The following is a 15,881-nucleotide window of genomic DNA, read 5'->3' as shown; positions in this document are numbered from 1 at the left end:
GGTAACCCTACCGTGCTGATGGACTACAGGAGCACCGGCGGCGGGAGGGTGAGAAGCCATAAACGGTGAACTCCAAGGAGCAGCGACCCTTGGTTACAAACAGCCTTACTGCGGCAGGCGGGGCAATACCGCAGCAGACAGAATAATTCCCTAGCTACTCGTGGGGCAGCGATGGACAAAAATGCAAATGAATATATGTACAAAGGCAGAAGGAGTAGAGCGCAATCCTCTAATGATCAACAAGGCGAGAATGGTAACCACAAAGAGGAAACTCAACGTGGACCACCTACAAAACAACCCAACGTCGGGGAACCAAACTATGAAGACAAAGCTAATATACGGACCCGATGGAACAAAGAGGAAATGAAGGAAGTTGTGTGGTGTTTCCTGGCATCAACAGGCAATTACAAGGAAGCATATGAATTATGGAGAAGCACAAATTTAAAAGTAAGGCCAACAATGAATGCAAAACAAAAAACAAAATGCAAGCAATTGGATCATTGGCAGTACCAGTACTGAGATACAGTTTTGGAATTATTAACTGGCACAATGAGGAAATACAAAAATTGGAAAGGAAAACAAGAAAAATGTTAACTACTTATGGACAGCATCACCCAAGAGCAGATATAGACCGTCTGTATGTTCCTAGAAAAGAGGGAGGACGGGGCCTGATACAAATAGAGGCGGCTTACATGGCAGAAACCACAAACCTAGTGGAATATATAGAAGGAACAGAAGATCAACTGATGAAAATTGTTAGGACACACCAACGCAACACAAGTTCTTCGCCGAACATAGCCTGCAAGTACACGAAATTTTTACAAAAAAAGGCAATAGCTCAGAACACAAAAGAAAAATGGGAAAAGAAAAGAATGCACGGCCAATACCCACGCAGCTTAGATGACACTCTGGTGGATAAGGAACAGACATATCGATGGTTGAAATTTGGAGGCATTAAAGGGGAAACAGAAAGCTTAATCGTAGCAGCTCAGGACCAAGCAATCAGTACAAACTATTTTAAGAGAAAAATATTGAAAGAAGAGATCGGAAGTAAATGTCGACTGTGTAAAGAATATGAAGAAACTATAGACCATTTAACATCAGGATGTCCCGTTTTGGCGAAGAACGAATATCTAGTAAGGCATGATAAAGTTTGCATGCATTTACATTACTCAATATGTAAAGAATTTGGAATTGAAGTACCAGACAACTGGTACTCACACGTGCCTAAGTCAGTATGTGAACATGAGGATATAACGGTGTTATGGAACCAAGGCGTACAAACAGACAGAGAGGTTCTGGCAAACAGGCCAGACATAATAATTAAAAACAAGCAAAAGAAAACTTGCATACTTATAGATGTATCAGTACCATCGGACACGAATGTAGTACAAAAAGAAGCAGAGAAGAAATTAAAATATAAAAATTTAAGCATCGAAATTCAGCGAATGTGGAACATGAAATGTTTTGTGATACCAGTAATTATTGGAGCCACGGGTACAGTCACGAGAGGGTTGAGAAAATATTTGGAACTAATTCCTGGTAAGCACTCCATAGATTCACTGCAAAAAACAGCTATCCTGGGAACATCACACATACTACGGAAAGTGCTACAGTGCGAAGCTTGAAGCCTGAGTGGTGAGGTGCATCACTGGTTCAAGAAAAGGAATACCAGGAAATAAACCTGTGACAAGAGATGATGATGATGATGATAATAATAATAATGATAATAATAATAATAATAATAACAACAACAACAATAACAACCCTCCCACCTTCATCTGTCTTCCTAGTGGTCTCTTTCCTTTTGGTTTTTCAATCAAAATCCTACATGCAGTTTTCTCCAACTTCCTATCACTTCAGCCCTCTTCAGTCCCAATATTCTCCTCAACACCCTGTTTTCAAACACCCTCAGTCTATATTAGAGTCAATTTTCCCGACTACACATAACGTTTTTATTATTATCACACTACATGTTTCGACCTCAAGAGGTCATCCTCAGGTGTACGAACAACTGTATAATTACATGCAATCCAATCGTTTTTCCACTTATTCGACCCTGTACCTTATTCAGGCTTACGCTCAATGATATATCAAGCTCTTCTTATAAAACACAAGTTTAAATATTATTCTAAATGTTAAAAGTTAAAATTTAAAAATTTTTCATGAGTCGAAGTTCAACTCAGTCATTAACTTTTAACATTTAGGTGATCTGAGTTGAACTTCGACTCACGAAATTTTAAAATTTTAAATTTTAACTTTAACATTTAGAATAATATTTTAACTTGTGTTTTATAAGAAGAGCTTGATATATCATTGAGTGTAAGCCTGAATAAGATACAGGGTCGAATAAGTGGAAAAACGAATGTGATTGCGTGTAATTATACAGTTGTTCGTACACCTGAGGGTGACCTCTTGAGGTCGAAACATGTAGTGTGATAATAATAAAAACGTGTTGTGTAGTCGGTAAAATTGACTCTAATATTGATTAAATACACAACAGGATGCAAGAAACGATTAAACCCTCAGTCTATGTTTCTCCCTTAATGTCTGAGACCAAATTTCACACCTATACAAAACCAGAGGCATAATTATGGTTTTGCATGTTCTAATTTTTACATTTTCAGGCAGCATATGAAAAGACAAAAGGTTCTGGAATGAATGGTAGCAAGCATTACATGAATTCAATCTCCTCTTAATTTCCTCCTGAATGACATTTTGATTTGTAATTGCCATCCACAAATATTTGAACTGTGCTACATTTTCAGGGGATCTATTAACTGTCTTTATGTTACAATTTTGCCCTGCATTCTGGTGACAAGGTAGCAACATATATACCACATATTCATTAAATTTAAAAATTAAAACAGATTTACATGTATTAACATTTAAAAATTACAAATAAAACAACGCAAGGGAAAGATCACTACAACAGGTACAAGTGACTTTTTAAGGGGGGGGAGGAAACACTGGGGGGGATCTCAGGAAATATAGGGCTAAGGAGAAAACACAGGTATGCATGTTGGCATATGTATTACCTAGGTAACTCCTACTGATTTTAATACCCTTTCGTTCCTAAGCACAGTGTGTGTAAAGTAAATGAATGACACAAGTACAAAATTATGATATCTTGCAGAAAACACAGGCAGGCAATGCAAACCATCATATGGAGTACAGTAAAAGTGTAGCATATGGTTTGTCCCCTTATGCTAAACTAATCTAACCCACCATAAGCAAGCCAGATATAAATGGAGCTCTTTAAGAATAAAACTGCTTTAGAACACAGAAGGATAGGGAATATTTTAATGTACACTTAAATGCCAGAATATACTTCTGCCATACAAGTAAATTAACGTAACTGTAATTACCACTGTTACCTTATGGAAATTTGAGATATATCGTTCTGAAAAGTAACTAGATGTGTTACTTACAAGAGCTTTTGTCATGGACCTCAAATGAAACTCAAATTCAATGAGAGGTGAAGGGACTGAGGAGGTCAGAGCAATTAAATAAGTCTACTAAATAAACCTAAAATTCAACATGTATGTTTGCACAATGTGATGCAAACTTGTTCGAAACATAATTTACCTCGCATGGCCCATATGTGAAGCATCATAGACAGTTGGACCACAACTGTACCAGAGAACATGTCTCCCATTTTGGGGTATGAATTCCTCCTTCTGGCGGGTAAGACTGTTGAAGAGCTTGAGAGCAGGGCCCACTGATCTTTCAGGTGGTTGCCACTCCGGCTGAGGTCGTTTTGCCATTCTAAAACAGGTGTTATTTACTTATTTTAATCATTATATGGGTTGGTATGTCTGTAATTAACATTATTATCAAACACAGAACTATAAATATTTGTAATTAGCCATGTTGTTCACATACTGTGACATTAAACCGATTAAGGGGTCACGACTTTTCGTCGTAGTGCTGATGGATTCTATAATATTCATAACAGATCATCAATTTTTAAAACATACTGTAGAAAGTATTCTCCAAAATAACGAATTCCGAGCGCACTCTTAAACTTACACCAAACGAAAACCGTATAGTTACTTGAAATTTACATCACTTCACCTCGCTTCACATTCAGGAACTTACACTGATGAAATCACTTTTAAAATTTCTGACACAACATGCCTTACCTGCTTTCAACACGCGTGGCGACTCTGAACGTCATGGAGGTCATGGACGTCGTGGAGTACACATCCTACTGCATCCTACGTAGGCTACGTCGGCTACGTAGAGATACGCACTGAAGTGAAGTTAGTCATGAACGGTCATGAGTCATGAGCAACATGAACGATTATGAAACCTCGCAAATTCGTACCTGTTTCCAGTAAAACCTGAGGCTTGGGTGGACTAGGGTGATCGTCGATAAGTCGCGATCTGTCGCAATAGATAACGATAGATAAGTGGAGAATAACTTTCAATTAAATTGTGTTGTGATGTATTGGCAGTATGAGAAATAATTTTGCAAATGTAGTTCTATTTTGGTAGCTTTCACGGAAATAGGGTAAGTTTCATCGGGTATGCAAAGATGTAGGTTAATTGTGGTATTGTGTTAAGGCATAGAATAGCAAAATTGTATACAATATTAAGGATTTGAGGTTCTCACAGTGGTGCTTATGAATAGTACTATCTTCTGGGGTATAACCCCATGCACTCCGTTGAAAGTCGACCGACGTTTCGGAGGAACGTATCGCCTCTATCTTCAGGGTTGAAGAGTATGCCGAGCAAGAAACCGATATGAAAGCAGGTGACAAACAGAGCACTGGCTTTTTGACCTTCAACGGACTATACGGTGTTAATCTCAGAAGATAGTGCTCTTGATAAACAGTATGTCTGTAGTTAAGTTTATTCTAGTTGTTTATACTGTGCAGTTAGTCGGTATTGCATTATCGTAAGTTGCAAGACTGACAGCAGCTTACTAATCAGAGTTTTTAATTTATTGTGTGCAGAATAAGACTCCAAAAATGCCGTGCTGGTATTATGAAAAGAAAGAACTTCGTAATACACCATCCATTCAAGACGGAATAGACTATGAGACAGAGTGTCGGTACCGAAAGGAGGGAGCAAGGTTTATTATAGACACTGGAACAAAAATGGACCTGGGCTACAACACAATGGCTACTGGTGTTGTTTACTTCCACAGATTCTACATGTTTCACTCATTCAGAAACTTTCCAAGATATGTAAGCAATTATTTGCAAAGCGTTCATTAGGTACAGCCTTCTGATTAGTTATAATTATTACACATTTTCTCAGTGATAGTGCTGCCTAAGTAGTGGATTTTTCATTACCTTGCATTGAACTTGAGAGTGACTTCCTGAAATTGCTTTGCCATACTTGCTATACTAATATGTGATTTCAAGACAGTGTAAATTAATTAGTCAACCAGAGGCAGGTTACTGTGTAATCAAATAGTACAGATTGAGGTTAAAATGGTTTATGCACATTAAATCTCACTGATTACACAATTTGTAACTTCCCCACCTAGAGTGTGGTGAGCAAAATGATCCAGTATTTGATTTAGTATTAAATATCCAACCCTGCAATGAACAATGTTCTATAACATGGTAACACTTACAGTAGATCATGAAGATTTGTTCTTACACTTCCGTAGCATGCTGGTATCGCGCTGTTCCTGCACATGTGCCAATTTAGACAAGATGGCTGACAAAGGAAGACTGTTTGTAGAACAGTGCATGAAAACAGTGTTGCTCTTTACTGAAACAAGAAATGTGGTGGTCACACAGAGATTTCATGCCCATTTTCAAATGCTATGGGCGCTTTCATTCAAGCCAATTAATACATTTTATAGCCAGTTTAATAATGATGGTTTGGTGTTGGAGAGGAAATGTCGTTGGCCTGTATCTCTACGTTCTCCAGAGAACATTGACACTATCAGAGTGGCACTGCAAAGAAGTGCCAATAAATCAACAAGGACAGCACAACTAGGGATATCCAGACAATTGGTACAACAAATATTGAAAAGTGATTTGAATTTGTATCCATACAAAATGACAGTGTTGCCTAAACTTAGAGTTCAGAACAAACATTAAAGAATGATATTTGCTGAATGGGCTCAGAATAACAAGGTATCGTTCAACAATGTTTGGTTTTCTGATAAGGCACACTTCCACTTGGGTGGTGTGGTTAATAAACAAAACGTGCGATTTTGTGCATCAGAGAATCCATGTGTGATTCATGAAGTCATGGACTGATAGGGCCAATTTTCTTTGAAGAGACAGTGAACAGTGAGCTCTGTTTAAACATGTTGCACAATACTTTTGTGACTCACTCTCTTGCTACAGGTTTCCTGTTACAAATTCAATGGTTCATGCAGGATGGAGCCAGGCCTCACACAGCGAATGTTGCTTTTTACTTTCTGCATGACACTTTTGACTTGCATTTCATATCAAACTGATTTCCTGATCATTTTGTATGTGGACAGAACTGGACCCTGAATAGTCGTAATTTAAATCCATGTGACTACTTTCTTTGGTGATTACTTAAGGAAAAGATTTTTCTGAAAAGGCTGCAAACAATAATGGAATTGTGAGCACTAATCATTCAGGCCTTCAATGAGATAACTGAGGATATGTGCCATCGAGTAATCAGCATGACAGTTCATGTTGAAGTTGCCGGATATAATGGTGGTCATATTGAACACTTGATTCACGGAGGATACATCTACATGCTGTGATCTTTCTCTTTATATGTTAGTTTCTAGTATTATAATTGAAATAAACGTTTCATTAATACATCAAATATGGGATCATTTTGTGCGCCACCCTGTAAGAAATCATTGGACCTTTGGTTACCATAATATGATTAAAGATGTTATGTTGCTGTACCCTTTTTTTGTTTTCAGGTAACAGCATGTTGCTGTTTATTCTTGGCAGGAAAAGTGGAGGAGACGCCAAAGAAATGTAAAGATATAATTAAAACAGCTCGGAGTCTACTTACAGACCAGAAGTTCTTGACATTTGGGGAAGATCCTAAGGTAACCACTGTTTCTGTTAGTGGATTACACATCTTTGGAGGTACCTACATGAGCATTTACCAGATTAGCTTTTTTTCCAGTCACCATTTTCATCACTCAACCTTAAATAGTACCATAAAACATGCAGCCTGCCCCTGTGAGTACAGTACAGATTATGCAATGTTAATTATCTGTGTGGTTATGTAATGTCACTAAACTGTGTCGAATAGTAAGGTGATTGTGAATAGGGAATTGGGAAGGATTTGAGAGGAAGAGTGGTCGTGGCCTAGTCTGAAGTACTTTTCTTGCATTTGCCTCAAGGAACTGAAGAGAAGCACAGAAATCCTCAGTTGGGATAGCTGATATCTTGACTGAGATTTCAAGTGGCCGCCTCCAGAACACAAGTCAGAAGTGTTACGACTTGAGCCAACTTGCTTGTTGGGTTATGTTAGCCAACAAGCAAACCAAAGTAATGGCTAAACTCACATCTAAGTAAGAGATACAGTCTTGGATTCAAAATTATTCTGACATTTCGGAACCGAATCAATCCATATGTTCCTTGGATATCGTTTCTTTTAAAAGGTGTTTTTGTCTGTCACATTAAAACAGGCAGCCATCCCATACTATTTGTTATAGAAAAGTTACACACGGTACAATTGATAGCTTATTGCCGATTTTGGTCATGGGTCTTTGCAGTGTGTGGATGTTGACAGTGTTGCCAATTTACATGCTGCCTTCATCTTTAGGGTCAAAGTGAGAGGGCCATGCTTGGTGAACACTTGAATGGGTGACTGCTTATGAAAATCAGTTGCTGCTAGCATTTTGGTCCAGTCAATGGCCTGTAGAAGGGTGAGTTAGTTAGTTAGTTATTTAGAGAGGGTGGGTTTCCCCATGCACAGCGACCAGTTTGATCTATTGTGCTTCCCTCTATGATATTCTACCAGTGTCTTTACCCTACTGATAAATGGTGCGTACCATCAGTCCCGCCGAGCAAGCGAGTTCGGCCACTTGCTTAGCGGCCCCCCATCCATCAGAGGCCTTAGAGGCTATTGTTGGGCGGGAAACGTCCTGGAATTTGGCTCAGTGATCCCCTTTGGGGATATGAGGTTCTTTTACGTGGCTTAAAGTCCCTCCCGGAGGACTTGTTCCCTGAATTTTTCCGCCCTTAAAAATTCGACGACCTCCGCCGGGTATTTGAACCCGCGTACCACGAGTCATGAGGTGGGAACGTTACCTCTAGACTACGGAGGCCGCTTTGTAGAACGGTTGCTTTTGGTAATACTTGTCTGTCCATTCTCCCTTTAGGTCCGGGACTGAGCACCAGCCGCCATTCTTCTCTTCATGGGTCTGTTGAACTAGAACCTGCATGAACAGTCAGTCACTCATTGTACTTACTCTGATACTGAAGATGTAAGCAGAAAGTACCTCCAAAACATTGGCAACACTGCCCACATACACACTGTGCAAAGACTGTATAGCAGTATTAACATTGCCAGTTAACCACCGTGAGAGCCTATAATTAGTAAAAGCGAATGACCTATACTTGAAATACTTAATTATGCACTGTCTTTTCATTGCAGGAAGAAGTGATGACACTTGAAAGGATTCTTCTTCAAACTATTAAGTTTGACTTACAAGTAGAACATCCTTATAGTTACCTTCTAAAATATGCGAAGTGCCTGAAAGGTGAGAGTTTATCTTTTTATTTTTTTTGGTGGGGGGTGTTTCGCAGTAAGTGGTTTAGAAACTACTCGGAGGAAAGCCAATGAGGCTGCAGATAATGCCATGACCCTTTTCAAAAGTGATGTTTCAAGTGTTAGGGAACTGTGAATGGTCTTCTGGGATGTGATGTCGTATAGTCTGTAGAAAGATAGCTTGAAGATGGAGAAATGTTGGTACCTTTCTCTCAGATTGCTCAGGAGCACATCCTAGAAGACACTACTATGTGAACTCCAAATCTCAGATCATTTTACAATAATTGTAAGTTCAAGTTATGAAATCCACTTCTGTTTTCCTTAATGCTGTCGAGTACCGGTTGCGATTCCCTTTGGATGTCAGACGCTGTTTCAAAACGTTGTCCCTTCAATTTCATTTTCAATTTGGGAACAACAAAGCGAAATCACAGGGGGCGAAGTCCAGTGAGTAGGGAAGATGGGGAACGATAACCATGTTGCTGTTAGTCACAAACTCTGCGGTTTCAGGGATGTGTGGGCTGGTGCGTTGTCTTGATAAAGGAGCCAGTTGTGGTTGCACCAAAGTTCCGGTCTTTTTCATCACACATTTTCTTTCAAGCATCTCAACATGTCACAGTAAAAGTCAGAGTTGACCATAGTTTTAGGAGGAACAAATTCATGGTGAACAATACCCGTCAAATAAAAAAACAATGAGCATTATCTTTGCTAGGCCGCGCTATAGCTCAAGTGGTTAGTCGCTGGTTTCCCACCGTGGCGGTCTGGGTTCGATCCCGGTTCTGGTCAAGTGGGATTTGTGGTGGACAAAGAGGTGCTGGGGCGGGTTTTCTCAGAGTACTTCAGTTTACCCTGCCAATCTTCATTCCACCAAATTCTCCATCATCATAATCACCCGGGGCAGGCTACAATAGGCCAATCAGTGGCTACCGTGCTGAGTGGGCCCAGTTGGACTCCACCCCCCACTAAGTGAAAATGCTCTTTGTTGAGCTCCGGACCTGCCGTGCCTCTTTTGCTTGTGGTGATTGTGGGCTCTTCAAATGTGATGATTGTTGCTTTGTTTCTGGATCATAACTGTAAATTCAACTTTTGTCACTCGTTATGATTGTAGAGATAAAAGTCAGGTTCTCGTTAGCCTTTTCTCATAGCTGAAGACACGTTTAGGCACCGCAGCTTTTGATCATTTGTCAAGAGTTAGGGAACAAACTTCGTGGCAATGCATGTTTGTTCACATTTTGTGTTAAGATCTCATGGCAAACTTCATAACTGATCCGAATGGCGTCTGAGAGCTCATTGATTGTTTGACAACAGTCTTTGTGGATGAGTTCTAAAATTTTTTAAAATTTTCTGTCATTTTTCTGGTGTTTGGCCATCCTGAATATTCGTCATCTTCAGCTGACACTCGACTGGCCTTGAAACATGAATGCTATTCAGAAACTGCTGTCTGGCTTAAAGAATGTTCTCCAAAAGCCTCACAAAGCATTTCAGATGTTTCAGTGGTGGATTTACTGAGCTTCACACAAAACTTGATATAGACACGTTGCTTAATTTTGCCGTCCATCACAGACAAAACAAAACAAAACAAAAAACAAAGAGTCAAAAAAGCACTTGTGTAAAACAATGCGAGTTCACAGTGTGGTGTAACATGGCAGATTGATGCAATAGGCTTGCAGATGTATGACCTTGGCCTGCCCTCATATTTTTTCACCAAGGCAGTTACAACAGTAAGAGTCTGGGAACTTTCCGATAGAACCTAATATTAACACAAAATCAGTCTTACTTGTAAATGGACATTCGCTCACTGGAAGAATTTTAATTGTGACTATTTTCATATTTCAGGTGATAAAACAAAATTACAGAAGATGGTGCAGATGGCTTGGACATTTGTGAATGACAGGTAATTTGACACATTTCGAGTGTTACCATCACATTTCATTATGAGTAGTTCTTTTTGCTCTCACTTAAAAGAACTTGCGTAACTTTGTAACATTTTGACATTTTTCTGTTACAGTTTATGTACCACTTTGAGTTTACAATGGGAACCAGAAGTGATTGCTGTGGCTCTTCTGTATCTTGCTGGAAAGCTCAGCAAGTTTGAAGTCGTTGATTGGTCAGGTCGCACAGCGAAACATCTACGTTGGTGGGATATGTTTGTTGAAGATCTCACAATGGATCTGCTTGAAGGTATGACTGTACAGTAGAAATAAACTGATTTCAATTTGAGTATGCAGCTGCACACTCTAGTACCATTTTAAAATATTCTCTGTAGAGTGTTGTTTTGTGCTGCTTTTGGGTCTTGGGAATGCAGTTGAACTTCATTTTTAATTACTCGGATGTTATGTAGATAGATTTTATTTATTTGTTTAAGTTGGCTACATAATTATGCTGTCAGTATGAAGTCTATATGGTGTCAGTGCTAGGACGTTCAATGAATGTTGAGCAGTTTGAATAAGAACTGGTATGAGAAACCAAATTACTTGCAGAAAACCTGCCCCACTGCCACTCTGTCCACCACAAATCCCACATTACCTGACCTGGAATCATACCCTGGGCATCACTAATCATCTGAGCTGTGGCAGTGCCCTAGATGGCATATATTAAAAATGCTAAAAATTAGTTTTATGTGCAAGAGGTCAGCCAAAAATACAATGGGTAACCACTGCTGACAGTAATTCAAATAGAACTTGGCATATTTAGTTGTCTTATAAATTTTTGCCTATTTCATGCTGAGAGGTCCATTTGTGTGGTAAAATTGTGTTTTCACTATGGGACAAGCGTAGCTGCTCCAAATGATATGATGTCCATCAACACTGTCATATCTACACACGTATGAGTTGGCAGTATCTGTGAAAGAAAACATATTAACAAAAGAGATGGCATAAGAAATGCTGTCCATGAAATGTTAATTTGTTCAGATCTGTTGTTAAACATGACTAAGTCATTGGCGTTGATCTACATTGCACATACTTTTGCCAAACCATCTGGAGGTAATGATATGATTTATGCTAATTTCACAGATATTTGTCATCAAGTGCTGGATCTGTACTCTCAGCCGCAAACATTAACATCTCCTGACTCTCCTCCCCTGTTGCCATCTACTCACTCTCCAACAATGAAGAAGGAACGGGTGCCGCAACCAATATCGCCAGTACCTCCACAGCTCTCTCCAGTGCGTACAGGTACGGTGCTGTAGTATTGATGGTGCTGCCAAATTAAAACTGGGAAAAAGCAGAAATGTTACAGCAACACAATATGTATCAAGCACTAACTCTGTTTTTATAGTGAAAATATAATAGATTTATTAACTTACATTATGCTGAGACCACAGACAGAAGGCCTATAGATTGACCATTTCCACATCTCTCATGAGCTCTACCCTCCAATCTAGCATTCCATTCACAGAAATGTTAGTATTGATAACCACATGATAGTCTTTGATAGTGAAAAGCATTTGGGCTGGTTTGACACTGGCCAGAGAAGCCTTGAGTGCCATCAGTCCCACTGTTCATGGGACTTTTTTCATGGCCTCAGTATGATGTGTGACGTGTTAACCCCATAGTATGTTGAACACTGTATGACCATTGCTGCAAGCTGCATGTGTTGAATTATAATTTTCCTGTATCTCATTATGTTATGGAATATAAGCTTGCTTAACTTCAGATAATCTCTGCATAGCCTTTATTGAAACTACAGACACAAAACTCGCAGTAGCATGTAATATTTTCTGTAGTTACTGCTTTCATAGCACACTGGTCTAGTAATCAAAATGGTGCATTCACTGAGATAGAAAAGGCACAGGGCATGCTTTGATTCAGTGAAACATGATCCATGACTTATTCAGTGCTAAGGTTACTGGACTTAAGTTCCTTGGACTTCTCCTTATGTGGTCTGATGAAGTGTAGCAACTGTGGGACTATGCCAAACAGCACAAAAGCACTGAAGATTTGGTTTACATAAGCCATATAGCAAGTGGATGAGGGTTTGAACAAGACTGGAGTATTATTGGTACATATGTCATGCTAGGAAAGGAACACACATAGGGCACCTGTAAAAGAACTTGAAGATGTTCGCTTATATTTGCTACAAGTTTCATGTTCCTGCCTTTAGTGAAACCCAAAGCCTTTAATTCTCAAGGTTTTAATTAAGTTTTTAAAGTAGGATTACAGGGTTTCTGGACTTTGTCTGGTCAAGTGATTGAAATTAACTCATTTTAATGGACCAAACTGAGTCAGCACCCCTCATTTTTTTGCTTGAGGTTAGAACCAGGTCCAGTTTCCAAAACTGTTCTCAGGATACTAGACATTGGACACGTCCAGAAACCCAGTGCTGCATGTGCTGTATGGTACAATTGTCAGAACCTTTTAGAATTTAAAATTTTAATTGATGTCCGTGTCTTATTTTGTGTACATTTTAAATGTTCCTGAGTCAACTAAGTGAGGTTTGGAGTCCTGCTTTCTTGTCTCTGTCTGTACAGTCCTCTAGCACACGCAGCCTGTGACTGGTGTGAGATCTGGCATATATGATGACTTTCCATAAAGTTTCCCACAAGAAGTGGTCCTGCGGACAGTTATTACAGATGAAGAACACACAATTTAAAAATTTGTTTTTGGCAGATTGTTGTCCCAAAAGTCGCATGATCACCAATCAATATAGTAACTGAAAATGTTTATTGAATTTGCAAATGGTTTAGTTTGAGAAGGGAGCTGGAATAATGCAGCTAGTATAGTGATTGGCTATGGGCTGGGTGGCAGAAGATTTGGAGTTCAAGTCCCAGTAGAGGCAAAATATTTGTTCTCTCCATGTCACCCAAACTGGTTGTGGAGCCCACACAGCCTCCTATCCAGTGGGGATTTGTTGCACTGACCACGCGACACTCTCTAGCCACAAAAGTTGGCACTAAACTTCCCCGACAAGCAGCTTCTCTCGGTCAGTATAGTTCACTTGCGGACTTAAATCACGGAGTTTATTTGTTTGTTTGTTTTTGGTTTGACACCGACATATCTTTATAAATTTTTGAAAGTGTATACTTCACTTGTAATAGTCTAACAATTCTTTGTAACTTTGCTGGTCAGGTCCACTTTTAAGTACAAGTGTAGGTGACAGTTTTCTTTTCCTCTGCAGTAGTAATCCTGTAATAATATAATTTAAGTTATAAAAATTCCATTTATTGGAATTGTTTTATTTACAGCCATTCCTGTAAAAGTGAGCAAGGATATTAAGCCATACATGATACCAAGCAATGGAGAAGGAAGCCATGATAAGACAGACAAAACTTCTGAAATTGTCAATCAGTATCAATATGGTGCATATTCACATTCATCGATGACTCCAACATTTCCACCAACGTACACAACTCCACTTCCTGTTAATGTGACAGCTCCTGTTCCCACTAATACATCCACGGCTCCTTCCGCAGTACAGCCGAGCCCTCATGTTCCGGGTGCAAGCACAGCCGCAACATCATACACCCCATATCCACCTCCTCCACACCAGTACACTACATCACAGTATTACCAAGCGCCATCTGGACCACCTGCCAGTAGACCTTATTATCCACCTGGAGGGGGGCAAGCCAGTTAATTTACCGTATATTCATTGTAATGATGTGCTGTTGTGACACCATTTAGGGCCCTAAAAGGGGCAGTTTCTTCTGGCCAGGATCTGACCTCTTTCCCATTTCCATGGATCTGAGTGATCATCTTGGAACCTTAATATGTAACCTAACCACATTCTCAATTCATCCCAGAAGATGGAGGTAGTGTGCTAGTTTGAAACTTTGATACCCACTCGCAGGACTACATTTTGTAACAACACAGAAGATCACAACCTGAACAGTCTTCACCATAAAGACTTGAAAGTTTATGTTTATCATTTTGCAGTACCATAATGAACTGATAACTGTTCAGATGGGGTTGCAAATGCTGAAGTTTCAACTGGCTCACTATATTTATTTATATGGCAGTTGCATTACTTATACAGATATTTTCAATCTGGTACAAGATGTATATATAGCTGTGCATTTATTAATAAATCTGATTTCATGACAAGTGAACTGACAGGTCTCAAACACACTCTTATTATATGTATAGTCTGTCTTTTCTGTAAAGTTGTGTTTCATTAATACATAAATGTGCATAAAACCAATCATCTGCTGTAAGTTTGAAATTTTTGCCGTACAAGAAAAGTACAGCCCCAGACATGTACCGATATTGAGCTTAAAAAAAATGGGTTACCAGATGTCTCAAACATATTCGCATCAAATCCATAAACAACACTTTATATACCGTATTTACGCATGTATAGGCCGCACATTTTTTGCCAAAAATTCTAGAGGAAAACTGGGGTGCGGCTTACATTCGAAATATTCGAAATCACACTTCATTTAAAAAAAATTATATTCATAATTAGTAATACAGGGTGTTCAAAGATCGAGGAAACCGGGGCAGCAACGTAGAGCAGATGGAACGTTTCTCCGCGACTACTGTGCCCCTCCCCGCTAGCGAGAGTGCAGTCGTGTCGCTGATACCCTTACATCAGTTTCTGTACATGCACACATTTATAAGAATACTGTAAAAAGATAACACAAACTTACCGTGCTTTATAACAGGTGCTGAAAGTGACCCCCTTCTGCTTGCAAACATGCTTCGCATCGCATGAATAAATTATGCGACACTTTCTGAAGTTGGTCCACGGTAATTGAACCATATTACTGTTCATCACTTGACTCGTTACTGTCGATGTCGCTCTCGCTCGAAGTTTCGCTGTCAGGTGATGTCAGCCATACAGCGTCATCTTCAGTCCCGTCCATTGCGTTGGAAATGGATGTGACTTTAAAACTTTTGGAAACCATTTCTTCTGGTATGGTGTTCCATGCAGCCACAATCCACTCACACATTTGACTTAATGAAGGTTTCTTCAATCGTCCAGTCGGCGTCATCTCCGTGGAACCGCATCTCCAGTCCCGGTAAAAGCGCCGCAAATGAGACTTGAAAGGACGGTTTATTGACACGTCAAGTGGTTGTAACATGCCAGTCATCCCCCCTGGTATCACAACCATATCACTTTTCTCCTGCCTCATCTTCACTTTCACATTTTCAGTTAAATGGCTTCGAAAACTGTCAACCACTAACATTGACCGCTGACGTAAAAGTGCGCCTGGGCGCCGAAACCACACTGATTTCAACCAATCCAGATAGAGCTCTTCT

General features: G+C 39.6%; 2 protein-coding genes across 3 annotated transcripts in view; one reads left to right on the top strand and one right to left on the bottom strand.

The window, feature by feature from the left end:
- Window positions 1-4,278, bottom strand: part of LOC111871198 (cysteine--tRNA ligase, cytoplasmic) — an 18,477-nt gene extending 14,199 nt beyond the window's left edge. Inside the window, exons 1-2 of one of the 2 annotated variants that reach the window (XM_023864114.1) lie at window positions 4,146-4,278; window positions 3,589-3,768 (exon numbers count right to left, since the gene is read on the bottom strand). In XM_023864114.1, the coding sequence (XP_023719882.1) occupies window positions 3,589-3,768; window positions 4,146-4,189 (224 nt within the window). In that variant the 5' untranslated portion in view covers window positions 4,190-4,278. Of the gene's footprint in view, window positions 1-3,588; window positions 3,769-4,032; window positions 4,079-4,145 lie in introns of those variants that run through there. The other variant, XM_023864115.1, reaches the window with a different exon arrangement.
- Window positions 4,279-4,326: 48 nt separating this feature from the next.
- On the top strand, window positions 4,327-14,820 carry LOC111871199 (cyclin-K). The gene is made up of 8 exons (XM_023864116.1): window positions 4,327-4,516; window positions 4,962-5,195; window positions 6,878-7,009; window positions 8,569-8,674; window positions 10,516-10,573; window positions 10,688-10,860; window positions 11,694-11,855; window positions 13,865-14,820. Exons 2-8 carry the CDS (start codon window positions 4,977-4,979, stop codon window positions 14,254-14,256), a joined length of 1,242 nt encoding a protein of 413 aa, XP_023719884.1. The 5' UTR covers window positions 4,327-4,516; window positions 4,962-4,976; the 3' UTR covers window positions 14,257-14,820.
- The last annotated feature ends 1,061 nt before the right edge of the window (window positions 14,821-15,881 follow it).

This window comes from Cryptotermes secundus, unplaced genomic scaffold, assembly GCF_002891405.2.
Source record: "Cryptotermes secundus unplaced genomic scaffold, Csec_1.0 scaffold573, whole genome shotgun sequence".
Lineage (NCBI taxonomy): Eukaryota > Metazoa > Arthropoda > Insecta > Blattodea > Kalotermitidae > Cryptotermes > Cryptotermes secundus.
The sequence above is the reverse complement of the archived record's forward strand: the minus strand, read 5'-3'. Positions and strand labels throughout refer to the sequence as shown.

Coding starts and splice junctions, on each gene's coding strand:
- LOC111871199 (XM_023864116.1), top strand. CDS start 4,977: ATGCCGTGCTGGTATTATGAAAAGAAAGAACTTCGTAATACACCATCC. Junction 10,861..11,693: donor CACAATGGATCTGCTTGAAG/GTATGACTGTAC, acceptor CTAATTTCACAG/ATATTTGTCATCAAGTGCTG. Junction 11,856..13,864: donor GCTCTCTCCAGTGCGTACAG/GTACGGTGCTGT, acceptor TTTTATTTACAG/CCATTCCTGTAAAAGTGAGC.